This window comes from Neophocaena asiaeorientalis, unplaced genomic scaffold (assembly GCF_003031525.2).
Source record: "Neophocaena asiaeorientalis asiaeorientalis breed wild unplaced genomic scaffold, Neophocaena_asiaeorientalis_V1.1 scaffold198, whole genome shotgun sequence".
In the NCBI taxonomy this organism is placed as follows: domain Eukaryota; kingdom Metazoa; phylum Chordata; class Mammalia; order Artiodactyla; family Phocoenidae; genus Neophocaena; species Neophocaena asiaeorientalis.
This window is the reverse complement of record NW_020175221.1, coordinates 1,033,876-1,054,534: the sequence shown is the minus strand read 5'-3', so window position 1 is coordinate 1,054,534 and position 20,659 is coordinate 1,033,876. Positions and strand designations below refer to the sequence as shown.

The 20,659-nt window shown below is 33.8% G+C and overlaps 1 protein-coding gene across 5 annotated transcripts in view; it reads left to right on the top strand.

Moving 5' to 3' along the window:
• The window catches only part of IPO11 (importin 11), a 232,856-nt gene that overhangs the window by 112,671 nt on the left and 99,526 nt on the right, over positions 1-20,659 (top strand). For 4 of the 5 annotated variants that reach the window (XM_024765365.1, XM_024765366.1, XM_024765364.1 and 1 more), the window contains exons 25-27: positions 2,884-2,979; positions 3,309-3,422; positions 17,124-17,245. In XM_024765365.1, the coding sequence (XP_024621133.1) occupies positions 2,884-2,979; positions 3,309-3,422; positions 17,124-17,245 (332 nt within the window). The remainder of the gene's footprint in view (positions 1-2,883; positions 2,980-3,308; positions 3,423-17,123; positions 17,246-20,659) is intronic. The other variant, XR_003005967.1, reaches the window with a different exon arrangement.

Here is a 20,659-nt window from a genome sequence, read left to right as displayed (position 1 = left end):
ATTGCTTTAGTTGTCTTTAGTGTTATTTCCTTCTTGGACATGTTTGGCCATCTGGCTATACGTGCATTTCACTTAAAATATACAAAATTGTGTATTACCACTGAAATCGTTAGATGCATTTTTCAAAATCTTGTTTAGAAGTGAAAGCAGTGCTGCTGATCAAAATATTTGGTAGGATTCTGATCATTATGAAAGAACCTTCTTCATTATGGAAATAGTCATAATTTGAACTCTGACTTTAGGTCACAACTGCAATACCTTCCCTAGAAAGTGGACTGTATAGAGTGTTATGTGTGTGGAAATAAGACCATTCCATACAGATTTTCCCACAGGTTTCTCAAGTTCACCATGTCTAAAGTGAAGCCTCACTATTATTAACGGCATCACGATTGTACCCACTGACCAAACATGAAAACTAGGAGTAATCCCAGACTTCTTCACCTCTGGTCAGCTGTTCAATTGGTTTTTTATATCTGATCAGCTCTGCTTTCTGATTTTCTCTTGATTCTGATCCACAGTCCTTGCCTCCAAGTCTGATAGTGGCATTTTCCTGCATAATTTTTCAGAAAGGATCTCATTGTTTCTATGGTTCCTAACTTTTTGAATACAAAGACTCCATTTTAGTTCTGAAATAAGTGAATCCTTTACATACTGTACCTTTATATTATAAAGAAAGTGCATAATGACAGCTGGATTGTATTGAATGGTACGTTTCAGTGAATTTACATTTTAAAAGTCATAATCTTAAATATGTGATTACTTTTCCTTTTCTGTACAAACTTTTGTAATCTTTGGAGTTAATAATTTTTTTAGTGTAATTTTTTAAGTGCACTGAGTTCTCTGCCACTTGTCTCTGTTCAATATGTTCAGACACATTGACCCATAAGGATTTTATTACTTTAATTTTCTTGAAGAAGTCTCTTTCAGAGCCGTGCTAACTCCCCCACCTTGCTCCCCCTCCCCAAGCTTGTAGCTTCTTTTTCTTTTTCCTAGTGTTCTGAAATTTTACAGTGGTGTACCTTGATTTAGGGTTTTTTAAATTAATAGTGCCAGGCACTCCTGGGCCCTTTTAGTCTGGAAAGTCTCTCTTTTAGACCCGTTAAAGAAAATACACTGTCTTCTCCTGGGGTGGGGGAAGGTCAGTTGCCCAAATATGCAGATTAGGGAATATCTGGCAATTTGTTTCCTAAGTAGACTTCCAACCTGTCTTATTTTTAGCTTTTCCTTTACCCTCCTTTCCAAAGATGTATGGCTCTGCTAATTCCTGTGGTTTTTGGTGGGGAGAGGTAGGGAGAAGATACATCTGATGTGCATCGAGTTGCTCTCAGCTTTCTCTATTGTAACCTTAGATTTCAGCTTTCTCTCACCTGATAAGTCAGTTACCTCTTGAATTTCTTTGTACCTTCCAGTATTCATCTCTCGTTCCTTTTGTCCTTTAAAAATTATTCACCCTCCCTTTAAAATCTTTTTATATAAGTTTAGTGGGGTTTTAGGAGGGAATGAAGTTATAGTGTGTCTAACAATCAGCAGATGGCCTTGCTTTCCATTCATAGATAAAATGTCTGGTGACATCTGCCTCTGGGTAGCTTATCTACACCTTCCCCCTCTATTCCAAATCTAATTTTTTGACAAAGTAAACCTTATTGAGGTCAGATTTAATCATGTTCTGAGTCTCATCATCTCCTGTTGCTTTTAATCAGGAACTGTGATATCTTTTATCCTATATTTCTTATTAGATAGCATGGTGTTCAGCCCACAGTAAAAGTTATTGTATTTTTAGACTTTTCTTTGCACATTCCTTTTACTTTTTGCACAAAATTAGAGGATGTTGTCATTCATTGTACTGTTTGCTTACCTTGAGAATGTTTTGAAATGCACGAGGTGTATTTGTTGCTGTGTTGGGAGCATGCCATTGGCACATAATGAACAGAGATCAGAGATGCTAAAAACCTCTCAATAGGTGGAATAGTCCTGCGCAGTAAACACTTGTCCCACTCAGAATGCCAATAGTCAGTCTTGAGAAACATTGCTGGACATTTTAAGGGAAACCTGGCTCTGCCTTGAGACTGGTACTTGCCCACAACCCTCTCAAATGGTGTCTGCTTTCATTCTTACCCCGCAAACAGTGGGGCTAGAAGTATGGACATTTCTTCGTGGACCTCACTGCTGCTTTCTGACCACTGCCTTCCTCACTCCGCCCCTCTCCCCCCAACCCTGGAACAAACAAACAAATCCCACCCCAGTTTGAATTTCATGCTGCCTGTCTTTGTTATAGAGGGAGCCCATCTCACTCAGATAAAAGTAATTTATGTTTCAAATTTTCATCTGTAACAATGTGCATGGTTAATAATCTGTGTGATTGTATTATAAATAAAATAAGATTATTTCTCGTTTAGTAAATATGCAGTATATATGCAACATGCCCTTTTCCATCCAATTTATGGATAAATTTAAATGTAGACTTATTTTTGGATAGTGAGTGTAGCTGTTACTGATTTCCATTTTCACTATTAAAATACTTTTGAAGTGCCTTTTATTGCCTCAATAAGACAATAAACATTATAAAACATTAAACAGACATTAACGTTTTATAAGGGTTATTTATTTAAAATGCAAAGATAAGAAGTACATTAACAACATATCTGTTATCAAAATGTGATTAATTATAATTCTATGTAAGATGTATAACTGTCTAAATATTACATACTTAAAATCTAATTGTAATTTTTAATGGATTATCTTATAAAAGTGTGTCTAGAATATTGAATACTTCATGTACTTGTATATATGTGATATTTAATACATCGTTTTCTTTACCTGTGTTTTGCATAAAGCAGTGACTTGCATTATTAAGCATTACCAATGTGTCATTTTGGTTTTTAGGTTGTGGAAAATGCCCTTAAAGTGAACCCAGTATTAAGCCCGCAAATGTTTCAACCAATTCTACCCTGTGTTTTCAGAGGTATTATAGAAGGGGAGGTAAGATTTTTCTTAAGCTTCTAAAGTTAGTATTGGATTCTAGGGTTCTATTTTAATTATTTTCCTTATTCATTGGAAAATTATTTCTTCTTCACATATATAATCCATATAACTATGTACATAATACATATATATTACCTTGTATGACATATATTTAGTTAGAACTCAGGCAATATTGGTGTTCATTCTAAAGAAGCAGTTCATTCTAAGAAGCATTCTAAAGAAGAATATTGTTATTTCATATCCCTGTTGATTGTTACTTTTTGTCAATGATTGTTTATATTTGTACCATAACACAGTTTTACATATGCTGTATTTTAATTGTACAGAGGTATCCTGTAGTGATGTCAACGTATCTCGGCGTTATGGGTCGAGTCCTGCTACAAAACACTAGTTTCTTTTCCTCACTACTTAATGAGATGGCACATAAATTTAATCAGGAGGTAAGAATCAATTTACTTAAATTGAAGGAGGTCTTTATTCAAATAAAGATTGGAAATAATTTTGTGAAATAATGAGTCTATAAAAGTCTTGTAGTATTTAAACTTTATTTATTTCCCTGAATCAAATTTTATTATGTTCAAGAATATGGAATGAAATAGTACATAGTTGAGTCATTCATAGAATTACTTTCAACAAACAGATGATTTTGAAATAAATATTTTTGTTATTTTAAATCTTTAATAAGTTGTATTGATACTATAATTTGGGAGAAGGAGAAAGAAACCTGTGAATGGCAGTTGAAACTTAAATTTTGTTCTCTCTCAAAATAGGCAATTTTATTCTGCTTAGCCATAGGATAGAATTTTGATTTGTTATGGTTGCCGTTTTTGTTAACTCATACATAAAATGAAACAGGAATACTTTACATATAATCATGTACTACCTTTGTTTCATTTCCTTAATGGACTTGTTCTTAATGCCATGCAATGAGTTTCTGTCATCATTATTGTGGGAAATGACTTTTTCAGCAGAAGCTTATTAAAAATATACTGTAACTGAAACCAACCACCTGAGTAAGTATGGAATAGGTTATTAAGTGAGTTGGTTACTTGAGACTACATATATTATATTAAAATATGGTTTTTATGTCTTAAGTCATTAATCTGTTAAGATTTATAAAATGTAGAAGGTGGAATATACTTGACTGATCTCTAGAATGGAGGGGCAGTTTGTGAAAGCTTTTGGTTTGAGGCTGAAATAGGTATTACCATTTCCACTTTTAACGAAAATCCAGAGTAAGGAAGTGTGAACTGTAGAATGTATATAGTTTTTCCAGAATTAGATTAATGTAATTAGAGAATCTAGACTTTATTTTGATGAATAGGCAGGACAGATTTTTCATTAGCTTCATTAAATTTAACTGTGATGGAATAATGTTAAAAGTTTAAAGAGTTTATTCACTTGAGTTCAGCAAAATCTGTTGAGTGGTTTTAATAATAACAATATATTTAACAATATAAATTTTATGTATTATTTTAATTCCTCACAACAACCCAATGGATAATAATATTTTTATTTCCATCTCACACCTGAGAAATCTGAGACTTGGAGAGATTTAGTGACTTGGTCAAGTTTGCAAAGCTAGCAAATGATGGAATTGATATGCAGACCCCAGCAACCTCACTTCAGAGCTGATATCTCAGCGACCACATTCTGCTGCCTCCTATACATCCTGCAATAGGCACTTCTCCACTAGACACTGGAGACACCTGGTTTGACAAGCCGATAGTATTCTTTTAAGGAAGAGAGTACTTACACAGGCAATTTTGTAATATTATTATAAATACTATGTTAGAGTTTTGTCCATCGTGCTGTGGGAAGAGAAAGAAAAGCTGTCTACTCTGTTAAATTTTTTTGTCCAATTTTTTTTCTTGTGATAAAATACACATAGCATAAAATTTACTATCTTATCTATTTTTTAGTGTGCAGGTCAGTGGTATTAAACATATTCACAGTGTACAATCATCACCACCATGCTTCTCCATAACTCTTTCAGACTTGTAAAACTTGAACCTCTATATCCATTAAAGAATAACTCCCCATTACCCTCTCCCTGTAGCTGCTGGAAACACCATTTTACTTTCTATGTGATTTTGACTACTCTAAGGTACCTCATATAAGTTGAATCATACTGTATTTGTCTTTTTGTGACTAACATATCACTTAGCATAATATCCTGAAAGTTCATCATGTTGTAGGATATGTCAGAATTTCCTTCCTTTTTAAGGCTGAATAATATTCCATGGTATATATTTATCACACTCTACTTATCCATTCATCAGTCAGTGTACACTTGAGTTGCTTCCACATTTTAGCTACAGTGAATAAAGCTGCTATGAACATGGGTACTCAGATATCTATTTGTGACCCGCTTTCAATTCTTTTGGGTATATATCCAGAAGTGGAATTGCTGGATCATGTTGTAATTCTATTTTTAAGTTTTTAAGGAACCACCATACTATTTTCCACATAGCTCCACCATTTTAAATTCCCATCCACAGTGCACAAGGGTTCCAGTTTCTCCATATCCTTTCCAACACTTGTTTTTGTTTTTGATAGTGTCCACTTTAATGGGTATGAAGTCGTATTGTAATTTTGATTTGCATTTCCCTAATGATTAGTGGTGTTGAGCATGTTTTCATGTGTTCATTAGCCATTTGTGTATCTTATTTGGAGAAATGTCTAAGTCTTTTGCCCTTTTTTTTTTTTGCGGTACGCAGGCCTCTCACTGTTGTGGCCTCTCCCTTTGCGGAGCACAGGCTCCGGACGCGCAGGTTCAGCGGCCATGGCTCATGGGCCCAAGCCGCTCCGCAGCATGTGGGATCCTCCTGGAGCGGGGCACGAACCCATGTCCCCTGCATCAGCAGGTGGACTCTCAACCACTGCGCCACCAGGGAAGCCCTTTTGCCCATTTTTGAATCCATTTTTCTGTTGTTGAGTTTTAGGGTTAATTATGTATTCTGTATGTTAATCTCTTATCAGATATATGATTTATAAATATTTTCACAAGTTTTGTGGGTTGCCGTTTTACTATGTTGATAGTATCTTTTGATGCACAAAATTTTTTAATTTTCAAGAAGTTCAATATGTCTTAATTTTTTCCTTTTATTGCTTATGCCTTTGGTGCCATATCCAAGAAATCACTGCCAAATTCAGTGTAGTGAAGCTTTTGTACTGTTTTTTTGTTTACAAGTTTTATAGTTTAGGTCTTACCTTTAGTTCTTTGACCCCCCCTTTTTTTTTTTCCAACTTGAAGTATAGTTGGTTTACAATATTATATTAGTTTCAGGTGTACAGCATAGTGATTCATTATTTTTTTACAGATTATACTCCACTAAATGTTATTATAAGATAATGGCTATAATGCCCTGTGCTATACAGTGTGTCCTTGTTATTTATCTCTGACCCATTTTAAGTTGAATTTTGTATATGGTATGAGATGAGGGTCCAGCTTCATTCTTTTGCATGTGGTTTTTCAGTTTTTACAGTGCCATTTGTTGAAAAGAGTGTCCTTTCCCCATTGAATGATCTTGGCACTCTTGTCAAAAGTCATTTGACCATATATGCAAGGGTTTATTTCTGAGCTCCGTATTCTGTTCCATGTCTATATGTCTATCTTTGTATGATTATCACATAATTTTGATTACTAAAGCTTTGTAAGGCATGTTGAAATCCAAAAGTGTGAATGCTCTGGCTTTTTTTCATATTTTGGGTGATAGTTTTGTCTATTCAGGATCCCTTGAGATTCTATATGAATTTTAGGATGGGTTTTTCTATTTCTGCAAAAAGTGTCATTGGGATTTCGACAGAGCTTGCATTGAAATTGTAGATTGCTTTGAGTAGTATTGACATCTTAATATTAAGTCTTGCAGTCCATGAACATGGGATGTATTTCCATTTATTTATGTCTTAATAAGGAGTGTTTTATATTTTTCATTATACAAGTCTTTCACCTCCTTGGTTAAATTAATTCCTAAGCATTTTATTCTTTTTGATGGTGATAAAATAGAATTGTTTTTGTAATTTCTTTTTTAGATTGTTCATTGCTCATGTATAGAAATGCAACTGATTTTTGTTGACTTTGTATTCTGCTTTGCTGAGTTCATATTTTCTAACAGTTTTCTTGGAGGAATCTTTGGGATTTTCTACATAAAAGAACATATGATCTGGAAACATAATTTTGTTTCTTCCTTCCCAGTTTTGATGCATTTTATTTCTTTTACTTGCCTAATTGTTCTGGCTAGAACTTCCAGTACTGTGTTAAATAGAAGTGGTGAAATTTGGCATCCTTGTTTTGTTCCTGATATTAAAGGGTGAGATCTTCCCAGTCTTCTATCATTCAGTCTGATGTTCATCATGGGTTTTCATATATGGCATTTATTATGTTGAGATATTTTCTCCCTATTCCTAATTTATTCACTGTTTTTATCATGAAAGGGTATTGAATTTTGTTACATGCTTTTTCTATATCAAGGTGATCATGGGTTTTTTATCCTTTATTCTGTTAATGTGGTGTGTTATCTTGATTGATTTTCATATGTTGAATCATCTTTCCATTCCTGGAATAAATCTCATTTGGTTATGGTGTATCATCTTTTTAATATGTTGCTGAATTCTGTTTACTAGTACTTTGTTGAAGATTTTTGTATTAGTGTTTGTAAGAGACACTGATCTGTAGCTTTTCTTTTTTGTATTATCTTTGTTGGGCTTTATTACCAGGATAATGCTGGCCTCATAGAATGAGTTAGGATGTGTTCCCTCCTCTTTGATTTTTAAAATTGAAATTTTAAAAATATTGTAATAAGTCCCTGCTAACTAGAAAATAGTATAATAATAACCTTGATAAATGCTGTAAATAATTAATAGTATAAATTTTACTATGAAGCAGTTTATCATTTTTTTTCTTTCGATGTGGACCATTTTTAAAGTCTTTATTGAATTTGTTAAAATACTGCCTCTGTTTTATGTTTTGGTTTTTTGGCTGCGAGGCATGTGGGATCTTAACTTCCCGACCAGGGATGAACCCACACCCCCTGCGTTGGAAGGCGAAGTCTTAACCACTGGATGACCAGGGAAGTCCCTATCATTTCTGTTTTGTAAATAAATCTTTTGAATGTGCAGGAGTACAATGAAGAAATTATGTTAATAATAAATTGCAGTGTAGAACATCTTCTGATATGTTGAAGAATTTAGAACGATCTGGAACCTCTTAAAACTTTAGGACTCGGTGCAAAGTAAAAGTAATCTTTATTTCTGGAATGAAAAATATTTTTATTATTTCAGCAAAATATAGTGATTTGTTATTGCTTAATGATATAAACTTTGGATGCAAAGGTGCTTAAGAATTGTATCATTAGAAGTTGAAGCTTCTAAATACATTTCATCAGAATGTCAGCCATGTTCTATTAATGTTTCTGGCAAAGTAAAGAATTTTTGCAGCAGTCAGTGAGGAAAAAAATTAAGGGAACATCATGAATTTATGTTAGATAATAAAGTGATTGAAATAATAAAGTTTTTCCACTGTCACAGTGAACAAAAACATTTGGAAAAGTACCATCAGCATTTAAAAAATTCTATCAACCATGCAGTTTTAATACAGTATCTTAAGACATGAAATATTTAATAAAATTTCAAAAAATTAATATTTATGGGACTATCATATTCTAAATTTGTTTTTCACTTGCTAGCTAACATGTATTTACTGAAATGAGAAAACGGCTTTTTGAAATATTTATATAGATTACTTAAAATGAGAAATTCATGAGTTTGAAGATATTTAATGATGTTTATTGAACTCATATAGCTAAGTGAAACAATATTTGAAATAATATATTTGGTGTTTAAGAAAAATATTTCAGTAAGAAATATTTAACTGAAAACCTCATTGCCAGTGTCTCTCTAGGGAGAAGTTGTATATAGTTTCAGTCAAAACTAAAAAAACATTTTCCACATATTTGGTTCTAAGTCACTAAATTTAATCATATGCAATGAGGGATGTAAATCAAACAAATCAGAAAGCTTTTCTTAATAAATTTCATGTTTACTATTATATTGATTAAGCATCAGAGAAACATAATATCCCTGCAAATCAGGAATTGAATTATGAAATTGAAAGAATATTAACCCTGCAGTTTTACTTTTTCTTTTCATTTCTCCCTCATATGTACTAATGCTATTAAGCAAATGTTGATAGTTTTCTTGCAATATATGAAAGCTGAGACGTTCAAAACTACTCTTTGATGTAGTCAAATCCTAAACATGTGTCAACATTTCCACAAATAGTTTTGGACACATCACCAGATCATTTCTTCAAAGAAGTACTTGACCCAAAAATTTTCTTAATAAATTTCATGTTTACTATTATATTGATTAAGCATCAGAGAAACATAATATCCCTGCAAATCAGGAATTGAATTATGAAATTGAAAGAATATTAACCCTGCAGTTTTACTTTTTCTTTTCATTTCTCCCTCATATGTACTAATGCTATTAAGCAAATGTTGATAGTTTTCTTGCAATATATGAAAGCTGAGACGTTCAAAACTACTCTTTGATGTAGTCAAATCCTAAACGTGTCAACATTTCCACAAATAGTTTTGGACACATCACCAGATCATTTCTTCAAAGAAGTACTTGACACAAAAAAATTAACTCGGAATGAATCATTGATCAAAAAAACTAAAACTATAAAAGCTTCCAGAAGAAAACATAGGAAAAAGATATCAATTTATTTTATACACATGCACATGAAACAGTAATTTCTAAATCATTTGCTGATAGTTAAAAATTGTAAATATGATTCTTTATTTGATGCTGCTGACACTAGCTGAATAATACTCTAGTTTGAGTCAAGATTTTACATAAAAAAATGACATCAAATATTTTCAACAATTTCCTCCCTAAGTATTAGTCACTAGGCAACCTGTAGTCTCAAAAAGTAGTAATTTGTCTTAATGTTCCTAGTCATGAATCACCTCTCATCTTCTATTAAACTAAGTGCAGTTCTATTCAGCGCTTTTCTAGCTCTTCTAAATGCTGTTTGGGATATTTAGAGATATTTAGACTTCATCCAAAAGTCATATTTGTTTATCCAAAAGTCATATTAATTGGTTTAATTTTATTTCATTTTCAGTGAGCTGAGCTTTACAACCATCATTAGCCAAGTTTAGAATACAGTAAATGAAAGAACCTAAAGATTCAATATATTTTTCATCTGTCATCAAAAAGGGGGGCGGTCACATAATTACACAATTTTTCTTATAATTAATACTTCGTTTTGGTTGAATGATAGTTCACATTTCTTAATTTTCATAATATCTTTCACTTTCATAATTTTTTCTTTTATATGGTCAATTACAAAAAAGTGATTTAACATATCTATCACAGATCTCTCAGCTTTAATATCCAAAATATTTGCAGTAGAATGAGCAGAATTCTAACCGATTTGATATATCAGTACTTCCATTCATTATGATACTGGGAGCCCTACCAGTGCAACAAGGCAATAAAGACAAATAAAAGCATACAGATAGGAAAGGAATAAGTAAAACTGACTCACTTTGCAAACAACATGATTGTATATTACAGTCTCCAGTAAAACTACTACTAAATTTACTAAGGTCATGGGTTACTTGGTCAATATGTAAAAAACAATTTTATTTCTCTTCACTACCAGTGAACAACTGGAAACTGAAATTCTCAAAACACGATTTACAAAAACATTCAAACCTAGAAATATTTAGGATACAGTTAACAAAATGTGTGTAAGACAGGTACAGTAAAAACTACTAAACATTGCTGAGAACATTAAAAAACATCTCAGTAAATGTATATGTATGCTCATGGATTAGATGGTTCATTATTGCTAAGATAAAAGTTTTCCCTAAAAATTTTTTTTTTGGTAGAAATTGGCAGGCTAATTCTAAAATTTATATAGAAATGTAACGGACCTAGAATAGCCAAACCTACTTTAAACAAGAACAAAGTTGAAGAATATATAATACTATCTGATTTCAAGACCTATTATAAACCTATATATACTAACCAAGAAAGTGGGATAGCATGAAAATAAACATTTAGGTCAATGAAACAGAAGTGAGTTGGAAAATAGGTGCACACATTAATGGTCGGTTTATTTTTGACAAATGTACCAAGGAAATTTAATGCAAAAAAGACAAGTCTTTTATTTATTTATTTAATTTATTTTTTTTGGCTGCGTTGGGTGTTAGTTGCGGCACGCGGGGTCTTCCTTAAGGCCGCTTGCGGGATCTTTCATTGTGGCGTGGGCTTCTCTCTAGTTGTGGCATGTGGGTTTTCTTTCTCTAGTTGTGGCGCGTGGGCTCTGTAGTTGCAGCACGCGGGCTCTTGTTGAGGTGTGCAAGCTCAGTAGTTGTGGCACGCAAGCTCAGTTGTTGTGGCGCGCAGGCTTAGTTGCCTCATGGCATGTGGGATCTTAGTTCCCTGACCAGGGATCGAACCCGAGTCCCCTGCATTGGAAGGCAGATTCTTTACTACTGGACTACCAGGAAAGTCCAGAAAAAGACAAGTCTTTTAGATGAATCAAGGTAGATTGACCTATAACATGCAAACATATATGTGTATACATATGTATTTATTTATGTGTATATGTGTGTAACTATATACGTGTTTTATATTTGTATAACATAAACCTCATTGGAGGGCACAGTAACTTCCTGTTTTGGTTTTAGGTGACACACTCATTCACACATTCCTTGAAATTCTTCCCTTCTTTAGGTTCCAGGACACTGTAAGTTAATTTCCCATTGATTTCCTTCTTGGTCTCATGGGTTTCACTTCCTAGTAAGCCATAAGCATTTTCTAAGACTTAGTCACTGACTCTGCTTATCTCCAGCCACAGTCACTCCTTTAAGGGAGGCCAACTCTGACCTTTTCCTTACAATCCAGTCCCAGTATCTTTACGTCAGGGTCTTCTGTCTTCTTTGAGCACTCAGTGTCCTCTGACATTTCTTATTTTGTGTGTCCATTATGCTTAATCTGTATTTCTCTCTCATTTATTCAAAAGTTTTCTCATCTTTTATTGTAGAATAGCTCTCTCACCTCCATCCTTTTTTCCTGTGGCCTTAGTTTATTTAAGGGCCTGGGCCAGTTATCTCAAAGAACTTTGAGCCCTGTCCTGGTATCATTTAACTTATTCCTTCATCCCCTGTATTTTTGTAAGCCATGTTAAATCCATCTTCTTTTCACCTCCATTGCTGCTGCCATAGCCCAAGTGCTTTTCTTGTGACTGGAATATTACCATAACCTCTAATGTTGGACTTCCTCCAGTCCCTCTTCTACAGGTCAGCTGAATGGTCTTGCAGATTGAATTACAGAATTGCTTACTTGCTTGTCTTCTCCATTTGACTGTGAACTCCAAGGTCACAAAGCTAGGAGATGGTAGAGTTGGGGAGATGTACCATATTTTTCTTTTCATGGCTTCATCTGTATATAGGGGTACATACCTCAGTTGGTGATGAAAGTTCTGGAGGCTCAGAAGTCCAAGATCAGGGTGCCAGCGTGGTTGGATTCTGCCATTTCCTGAATTGTAACCTGCTGACCTTTCACTGAGTCCTCATGTGGTGGAAAGGCAGAAATTATTAAAATGGTTTGATAACGATTTGTGCTACATAGCTTGTTAGACAGTGTTAAAATATCAATTTGTATAAAAAATAAAGATTATATTAAAATTTTTTAATTTATAGTTACTTTCTGATTTTTAAATATTTTCATTTTACTTCAAGTGATTGTTAGTAGCAGCATGATTTGAATCTGGAAATGAGTCACCTAGCATAGTATGTATTTGCATGAATGGAGAAGATCTGAAAATATAGCTTTACTTGTTATTAGACCTTAAAGGAAATTTGCCTCTGTGCTATCCTGTGCTTAACACCATCTTTCTACCCAAAATAATATGCTTTGCTAATCCAGGGCAGACTAACTAATGGATAGTTCTTTAGGTGCTGTGCATTTAAGAGTCATCATGTGATCGATCAACTATACTCCAATATAAAATCAAAATTAAATTTAAAAATAAATAAAGTCATGTGGAACATTTTCTGAAATGTCCTATGTTTCCCTATTATCGCAAATGTCTTAGGTTTACATTTAAAAAAATACACGAGAGTAGGCCACCACCTCCATTGTGTTAAACATCAAAATATACAGAAATAATGACCTGTGGCTGGTGCTGTTACTATTTCAACCCTTTGACAATATGAAGGATTGAAGAGAGATGTTATAGGTTCAGACTTATTTCTCTCACTGTATTTAGAGCACTGGCTTTTCATGGAACACTTCTTTTTTCACTTTTCAATGTGAAGAAGAAATGTTTTTCACAAAGAATTTGACCAAAAATTGTCAATCCATCATGTTTGAGTCTAGAGACTACGGAAATGAAAGAGAATGAAATATTATTGTAGTTCAAATGGCTACTTTTGACTGTGAGCACAGTTTTAAAGAACATCAGAATCAAATAGGACTAGGAAAATGAGTTCCAGTAAATCCAGATAGCTTTGAAGCAAGCAAGGATTTTGCAGAAAGGTTTGTCTCTTCTAAACACTTGAAAACAGTTGTCAGATAGTAGAGAAAACCAAGTTAATTAAGAGTGATTTAATATCTTTAGGAAAGAAGTTGGGTTCATTGCAGAAGTCACCATTAGAACAGTTCCATCTCTAAGCATTTGCTAGTCAGAGTCTTTCAGAGTCATTTTTTATATTGAATGAAGAAAACTTTTTAGACTGATAACGTAATTTAGAATTTAGAGCCTTAGGGTATTGAAGAATGGTACTTTTGCTGTAGGGAAATTTGCTAGAAAATGACAGTATTTGTAGGCCCTTTTTCTCTTTAGGCTTCCTCTTTCTTCTGAGGGATAGCATCTATCTTGGTTTAAACAAGTGTTGTGGAATTCAGGATGGGAAAACAGGCTTTTGGGATGAGGGTGTTTCGCCATTCAGCGTCCTGATTTTTATTTAAGTCATGTTTAATTTGTTTCTCACCTTGCCTTCCCCCTGTTCTTGATGCCTTGAGTTGGAGCTTCTTGGATTTTATTTTTGCAGATACTGTATCTTTGGACTCCTTTATGAGTGGGGAAAGCAATCTAGAAGGTTCTAATTGTTCTTTATACTGATTCCCAGCTAGTTTCCCTGTTTTGAGCTCTGTGCCTCACCTCTGTCTTCTTTGTGGCCTGATGATTGCAAGGTTCTGAAAACCAAGTCTGTTTGCATTAGATTATTATTCCTCTGGCAGGCAGTTTGGTTCCAGGCTTTTCTGTTCGGCCAAGTCACTTACCACTCTTTCATTCACCTGCCATCTTCCAAAAACTCGTAGCCATCTTTACCCATGTAGTTTCTCCTCTTTTATAGACCCTGGGGGGTTATTTGTTTGCTTTTTATATTTCTTTACTCTCATTTTAGTGGGATTTCAGAGGGAGCCAGCAAACGCATATGTTCAAAGCTAAAATTGTTTTCACAATGTCAGTATGCTTCTAGGGTAAATAACTTTTTTATAAAGATGCAATAAGGTGTGTGCAGCTGCGTAATTGGAGTAATATTATCTGTTTATCTTTCTATAAAACTAAGACTGAACTCAACTGTTCCTTAAGTATTTCCTTGTTTTCTAGAAACATTGTCATCTTACTCTTTCTGGCAATATCCCTTAATTTAGACTTTATAAATTTGGGGGGAGGAGTGAAACATTTTGTTAACTTCAGTTCTGCAAGGTAAGAAGATGACTTTCCTCAGGACCTGCTACTTTGATTATAAGACTTTTTCTTTAATCAGTCCTAAGTGTTTGACTTGAAACAGCACACATCTTCCTAATACTAGAGAGACTGAAGGTACTTTTTTGTTTCCACACAATGAATGATGTTTCATGAAATTTTATGTAAAAATGACATTTTATTGCTTGAATAGCAACTGGTATGGAGGTTAGACTAAGAAGATAACATTTGGAGAGAGAAATAAAAAAAGATCGCCATTTGCATAAACATATTATTCTGTTCCTACAGGGAATATAATTATATAAAATTACTTAATTATTATAGACAACATTTATAACTCATATTCTTTAAAGTTGTAAAAATGATGGAACCAGTCAGAAATAAAATTCTGTCTTTCTACAGTAGATATTTATTTAATCGTGGTATCTTCAGCATGATCCGCCAGGGTAGATTTTGGCATACATTATCAAAGAGAAATCTCATCATCTTTTTATTATGCTGCTTAAGAAATACCTTGATTTTAGAAATTAGTTCTCTGAAATACTGCAGAATTCTTTTTTTGCTTTATGATTTGCTATAAATGGTCATCAACATATGTTACAGTTGTCTTGTTTCTATGTTTTGTTATGTGCTGTTGTTAAATATTTTTATAATAGAGGAAATAAATGTAAGTTATAAATAAATAAAATTAGACCATAGAGATACTTGTCTTTGCTGATTGCATCTTCATTTCAACCACATATATTACTATAGCTTTAGTTGTATATATTACATTTTAATAACTGGATATTTGCTTTTGTATGGTTATGCTTTATTTTTAAAATCTTGCTTACTAGATACTAATTGCAGTAAGTCTATAAAATATCTGAGCCATTTGTTTCCAAATTAAGTACAAATTGAAGACACATGGTATAAATCAGCAGTTACTGGACTGTATTGCTTCATTGTGCCCTTAATATGTTAGTAATATTTTCACAATGCCTCTAGGCCAAAAGAAATATAAATAGCTAACTGTTCCTTTTATTAAGTAGTTAGATCCAACCAAATTAATTTGTATTCACGTCCTAATAACTTAGTATCTATTGAAAATTATACACAAAAATCTAAAGAATAATATCTTTATTTCATTCTTAAATAAACAGAATTACTGATTAATGGAATGTGTATGCCTATTGGGCAACACCCAAGTTCTTAAACCTTAGAATCATGTTGGATACGTCCACTTTCATCTTCTGTTCTACCTTGATTTTTTGGTAGTACTTTGCAAAGATATGAAGTCATCAAAAGGAGTGTAATGTTAAAACTGGGAACTATCTTGAACTAGTAGTTTTTGCAGTACCTGACGGATGTCGTTAGGTTTCTCTGAATAATTTTAAATATTTTGTGAGTTTACTGTGGCATCTTGGGATGCACACAGTTTGGGGAACTCAAGTATAAATAATTGCCTTAAACTAATAAGTGTTTCCTTGACTGTTTATTATTTTTCAGAATGTGTTGGAAAAAAAAATGTGTTGAAACATTTTTTGGAAACAAATGTAGAAGCACAAAAGTAGGAAAGTATGGGAATTCAGGGTTGATCTTATATTACTAAAATCCATGAAGTACAGATTCTGATATTAAATGCATTCTTTAAAAGGTGCAAGAAGTGTACAGGTGTTTATAAGCAAACCCTGGGACCCATTTTCAGTCTACATGATGAGTACACTTGGTCCGGTTTTACTTTATAGATTCTAACTGTATCAGTTAGGGGTTTTCAGAAAAATAGAACCAGTTCTGTGTATATGGAAAGAGAGAGAGAGAGATTGAGAGAATATACACATGTAGAGGCGCACATACACGGGAAGGGGGGTGGATTTTAAGGAATTGGCTCATATGATTGCAGGGACTAGCAATTTCTAATTTTGCAGGGCAGGCTGCAAATGAAAACTCAGGCAGGATTTCTATGTTACGGTCTTGAGGCAGGGTTTCTTCTTTCTAGGAAACCTTAGTTTTTGCTCTTAAGGCTTTCAACTGATTGAATGAAGCCTAACCCACATTATCTAGGGTAATCTCCTTTACTTAAAGTCAGCTCATTGTAAATGTTAATCTTATCTGCAAAATACTTTCATGGCAACATCTAGACTAGTATTTGACCAAACAACTGGACCCTTAGCCTAGATGAATTGAATAAGTCTCTTTGGCTCTCAGAGTTAATTGGCTCTCAAAATTAATTAGAGTCGTTTTCTGGTTTTGCTCAAATTATTTTTTTCCAGCTCAAGGCTTGCCCCAAATTCTTATATTCCAATTCTCTGGTTTGCTGGAATTGAACTTTAGCCATTCCTTATGAGGTTTTAGCCTTTAACAGTACTTATCCACAAGTAAATAGCATTTCAGATATTTGAGATGCCTCCTGGTCTTTTTTCAGATGGACCAGCTTTTGGGAAATATGATTGAAATGTGGGTTGATCGCATGGACAATATTACCCAGCCTGAAAGAAGAAAACTTTCGGCTTTGGCTTTGCTTTCTCTTCTGCCATCTGATAATAGGTGAGGAAATGTTTTCTTAAAATTTGTTTTGTTAAAGCATCAAAATGTTAGCACTGTTTTGGCCATTGGTATTGCTGTGTGTTGCTGGGCAGTGCTGTTTTATGCATATGTATGCTAATTTTGTTAGTAGATAATGATGTGGCAAGTGTTGGTCTAGATCTAAAAAGATGTGCATGGAGTGGTGGGCACTGCTATTTAACTGGTTATGTTCATTTTACCAATTTCATTTTTGTCTGAATTCCCAATTTTTAAAATAACCAGATTTTGTTAGACTTATTTTAGGTCCTATTTTTATATGAATATATTAAATATATAATATTTCAATGTCAGTAGCACTTCATAAAATATATTATCCTCTTCGTAATTCAAAAGTTTGTTACATAATTTTGTTGTTATTTATTTTGGATTACCTCTAAAGAGGCTTACAAGTTATTGTTTTCTCCTTTCTTAGATGAAGTCATTATATTATACTTTACAGTAAAGCTTTGTTAAAATTCTCATATCCAAAAGCAAATACAAAATGCTTTGATTTTGGACGTTTTTCGAAGAGTATCTTGGTTTTGTTTGTTTTTTTTTTGGCCTTTATCCCTGTTTTTGTTTGGCATTTATATGCTTTTTTGGGGCTACTTTTAATTTTAAAGGCATAAAAGCAGGCCTTTTAAGACTTGATACTGTGTGAGAAGAATGATACATCTTTTTGTCTTAGGGAATTTTTAGAGCACATTTATCCTAGTGATAAATTAGTGAAATAAGTGCAGTTAGCTTTAGAAATTCTTCTAAAAAATTTATTATTTATTTCTGGTATGGTAATTTGGATTAAGAACACAGGTAATTGTTTAGTCCTAACACCATAACAATAGATAATAATTTTTGAGCACTTACTGTTACCCAAAAACCGGGTTTGCCTCTTGGTGGGTGTGGAGCCAAAAGGTAGAACCAAGTCAAAGACTGGGAGAAGGAAGGATTTATTACTTGCAACAAGTAAGAAGAGCACTGGGGATCTTTCCCAATGGAGTGTTTCCATGAACATCAAAATTTGGGAAGTTTTAAGCTAAGGTACATGCATATTTGTGAAGGTGCTTGGGTGTTTGACAGAGTCCAAGCTTTGGTTGATTGAAGTCATGGGGGTCAGTGAAGGTCATCATCATCCCTTATGTTCCAGTTGATCTGGAGGTTGAGTGGCTAGGAGGTTTAAATTCTGCAGAATTGCTCAAGAGTGCTTCATGCTAGTCTTTACTACTGAAACAGAATTGTGAGTTTTTACAACTAATTTGTTATCTTTGCTCTTGCTACTTCTCTTGCTTGATAACAGTTTGTTCTTTTGTTTCCTTAAGATCATTATTACCAACTGCTGCTCAAGGTTAAGCATTGTGGCCAGGCTTAGATCACAGAATGACTTAGGGCAAAAATGGCTTCTCTTATGTCAAAGCCATGCCTGATTCTCTTTCTCTGGGGACCCCCTACCTTATATGCTTACATTATCATATGCATTATATTTTGCTGAGTACTTTACATTTATATCTCATTTAATTTTTAAACTGTCCTCAGTTAGAGGCATGATTGTCTTCTTTTTATAGAGCAAAGAAATAACTTAATGTTAAATGACTTGCCTAGGATCTGGCAAGTGGCATGTCATAGGGCAAAGTTTGACCTTGGGCAGCTTGATGCCAGAGCTTGCTCTTTGAACTACCAGGTGTGCTGCTTCCCAGGTGGATGTACAGAAGACGAACATTATTTCCTCACTGTGAAGCTGAGTGGAGTCTTATTTATTTTTGGAAACCAAATTGAAGTTACCAACATTTTAACTTACTGCTCTTTTCCTTTCTCTTAGTGGAAATACACTGACTAGAGATTTATTCAGGCCTTTAAAATGGAAATGTTAAAGAACCTGTTCTTTGGCAGTAGTCAACACTGTAAACATTTGCTCAGTAAATTAATGGATGGAAAAAAAGTATTAAGGTTAATAGAACATGTTAGAGTTTTCTGTAACATAAAGTACTGAGATTATTGAGGGAAAACTTGAAATGACACAGATTAAAAAGTGAGAAAGAGGGACTTCCCTGGTGGAACAGTGGTTGAGAGTCCGCCTGCCGATTCAGGGGACATGGGTTCGTGCCCCGGTCCGGGAGGATCCCACATGCCGCGGAGCGGCTGGGCCCGTGAGCCATGGCCGCTTATCCTGCGCGTCTGGAGCCTGTGCTCCGAAGCGGGAGAGGCCACAACAGTGAGAGGCCCGCCTACTGCAAAAAAAAAAAGTGAGAAGGATACCTAATTGTATCTAAAGCATATACGTTTTACACTTTTTATGATAATACTGTTGCCTTCAATATTTAATTTATGTGTGTGATTCAAAAACATTTTTGATACTTAAGTTGTAGAAATAGTTGGGTTCTGTAAAGAAAATAAAAAAAGGCTTCTATAAGTCTAAAAGAATACTTAGACTGGGGCTCATGTCAGTCTGCATAAATTGAGGGACAGAATTTTATTAAGGCTTGAAATTTTCTTAAGCATTAAATTTTCAAATTAAAAAATATGATATCACTTATATGTGACATCTAAAAAAATGATACAAATGAACTTATTTACAAAACAGAAATAGACTCACAGACACAGAAAGCAAACTTATGGTGGGGGTAAATTAGGAGTTGGGGATTAACATACACACTACTGTATATAAATTAAGCAACAGGGATTTACAGTATGGCACAGGGAATTATATTTAATATCATGTAATAATCTATAATGGAAAAGAATCTGAAAAATATGTATGTAATCTCTTTGCTATACACTAAAAACTAACACAACATCGTAAATTATACTTCAATAGAAAAATAAATTTAAAAGTTTTAAAAAAGAAAGTAAAAATTGTGAAGAGATAGCTTTGTGAATGGGAAAATCAGATCTTATTTATGTTTTTAAAATGAAATATTGAAAAATCTATTGGGCAATAGTGAATTCATGTCATTTTAAGTACCAAGGAAGTCTTGAATAATGTAATAGAATTTTAAAGAATAATGATTTAACTTTATAGTCCTTAATGGATTAATGACTAAAGAAGCATTGATAGCTACAGAAAATGTGACCATCTGAAAAGCAACCAAAAAAACTTAAGTTTGCCACGTTATCATTGGCCCATGACATAACTTAGGAAAATTTATGGTCACATGCTCTAGTGGAAGGTAATGTTGACGTTTAGGTCAGCAGTTTTATCACCTGTCTTCTACTTACAGGTACATAGTTGATGGAGTTTGGGGAAAGTTTTTCCCCCATCCACATCCCCAGTGATATTTCTTGGTTAACCTCCTACATAATAGTAATTTCCTCTTCCTGTGTTTCTTTAGACTTTGCAATGTAACATTTCCTTTGCCTGAAATAAGCAGGTCTAGAGAATAATGTATTGATAATGATATTTTG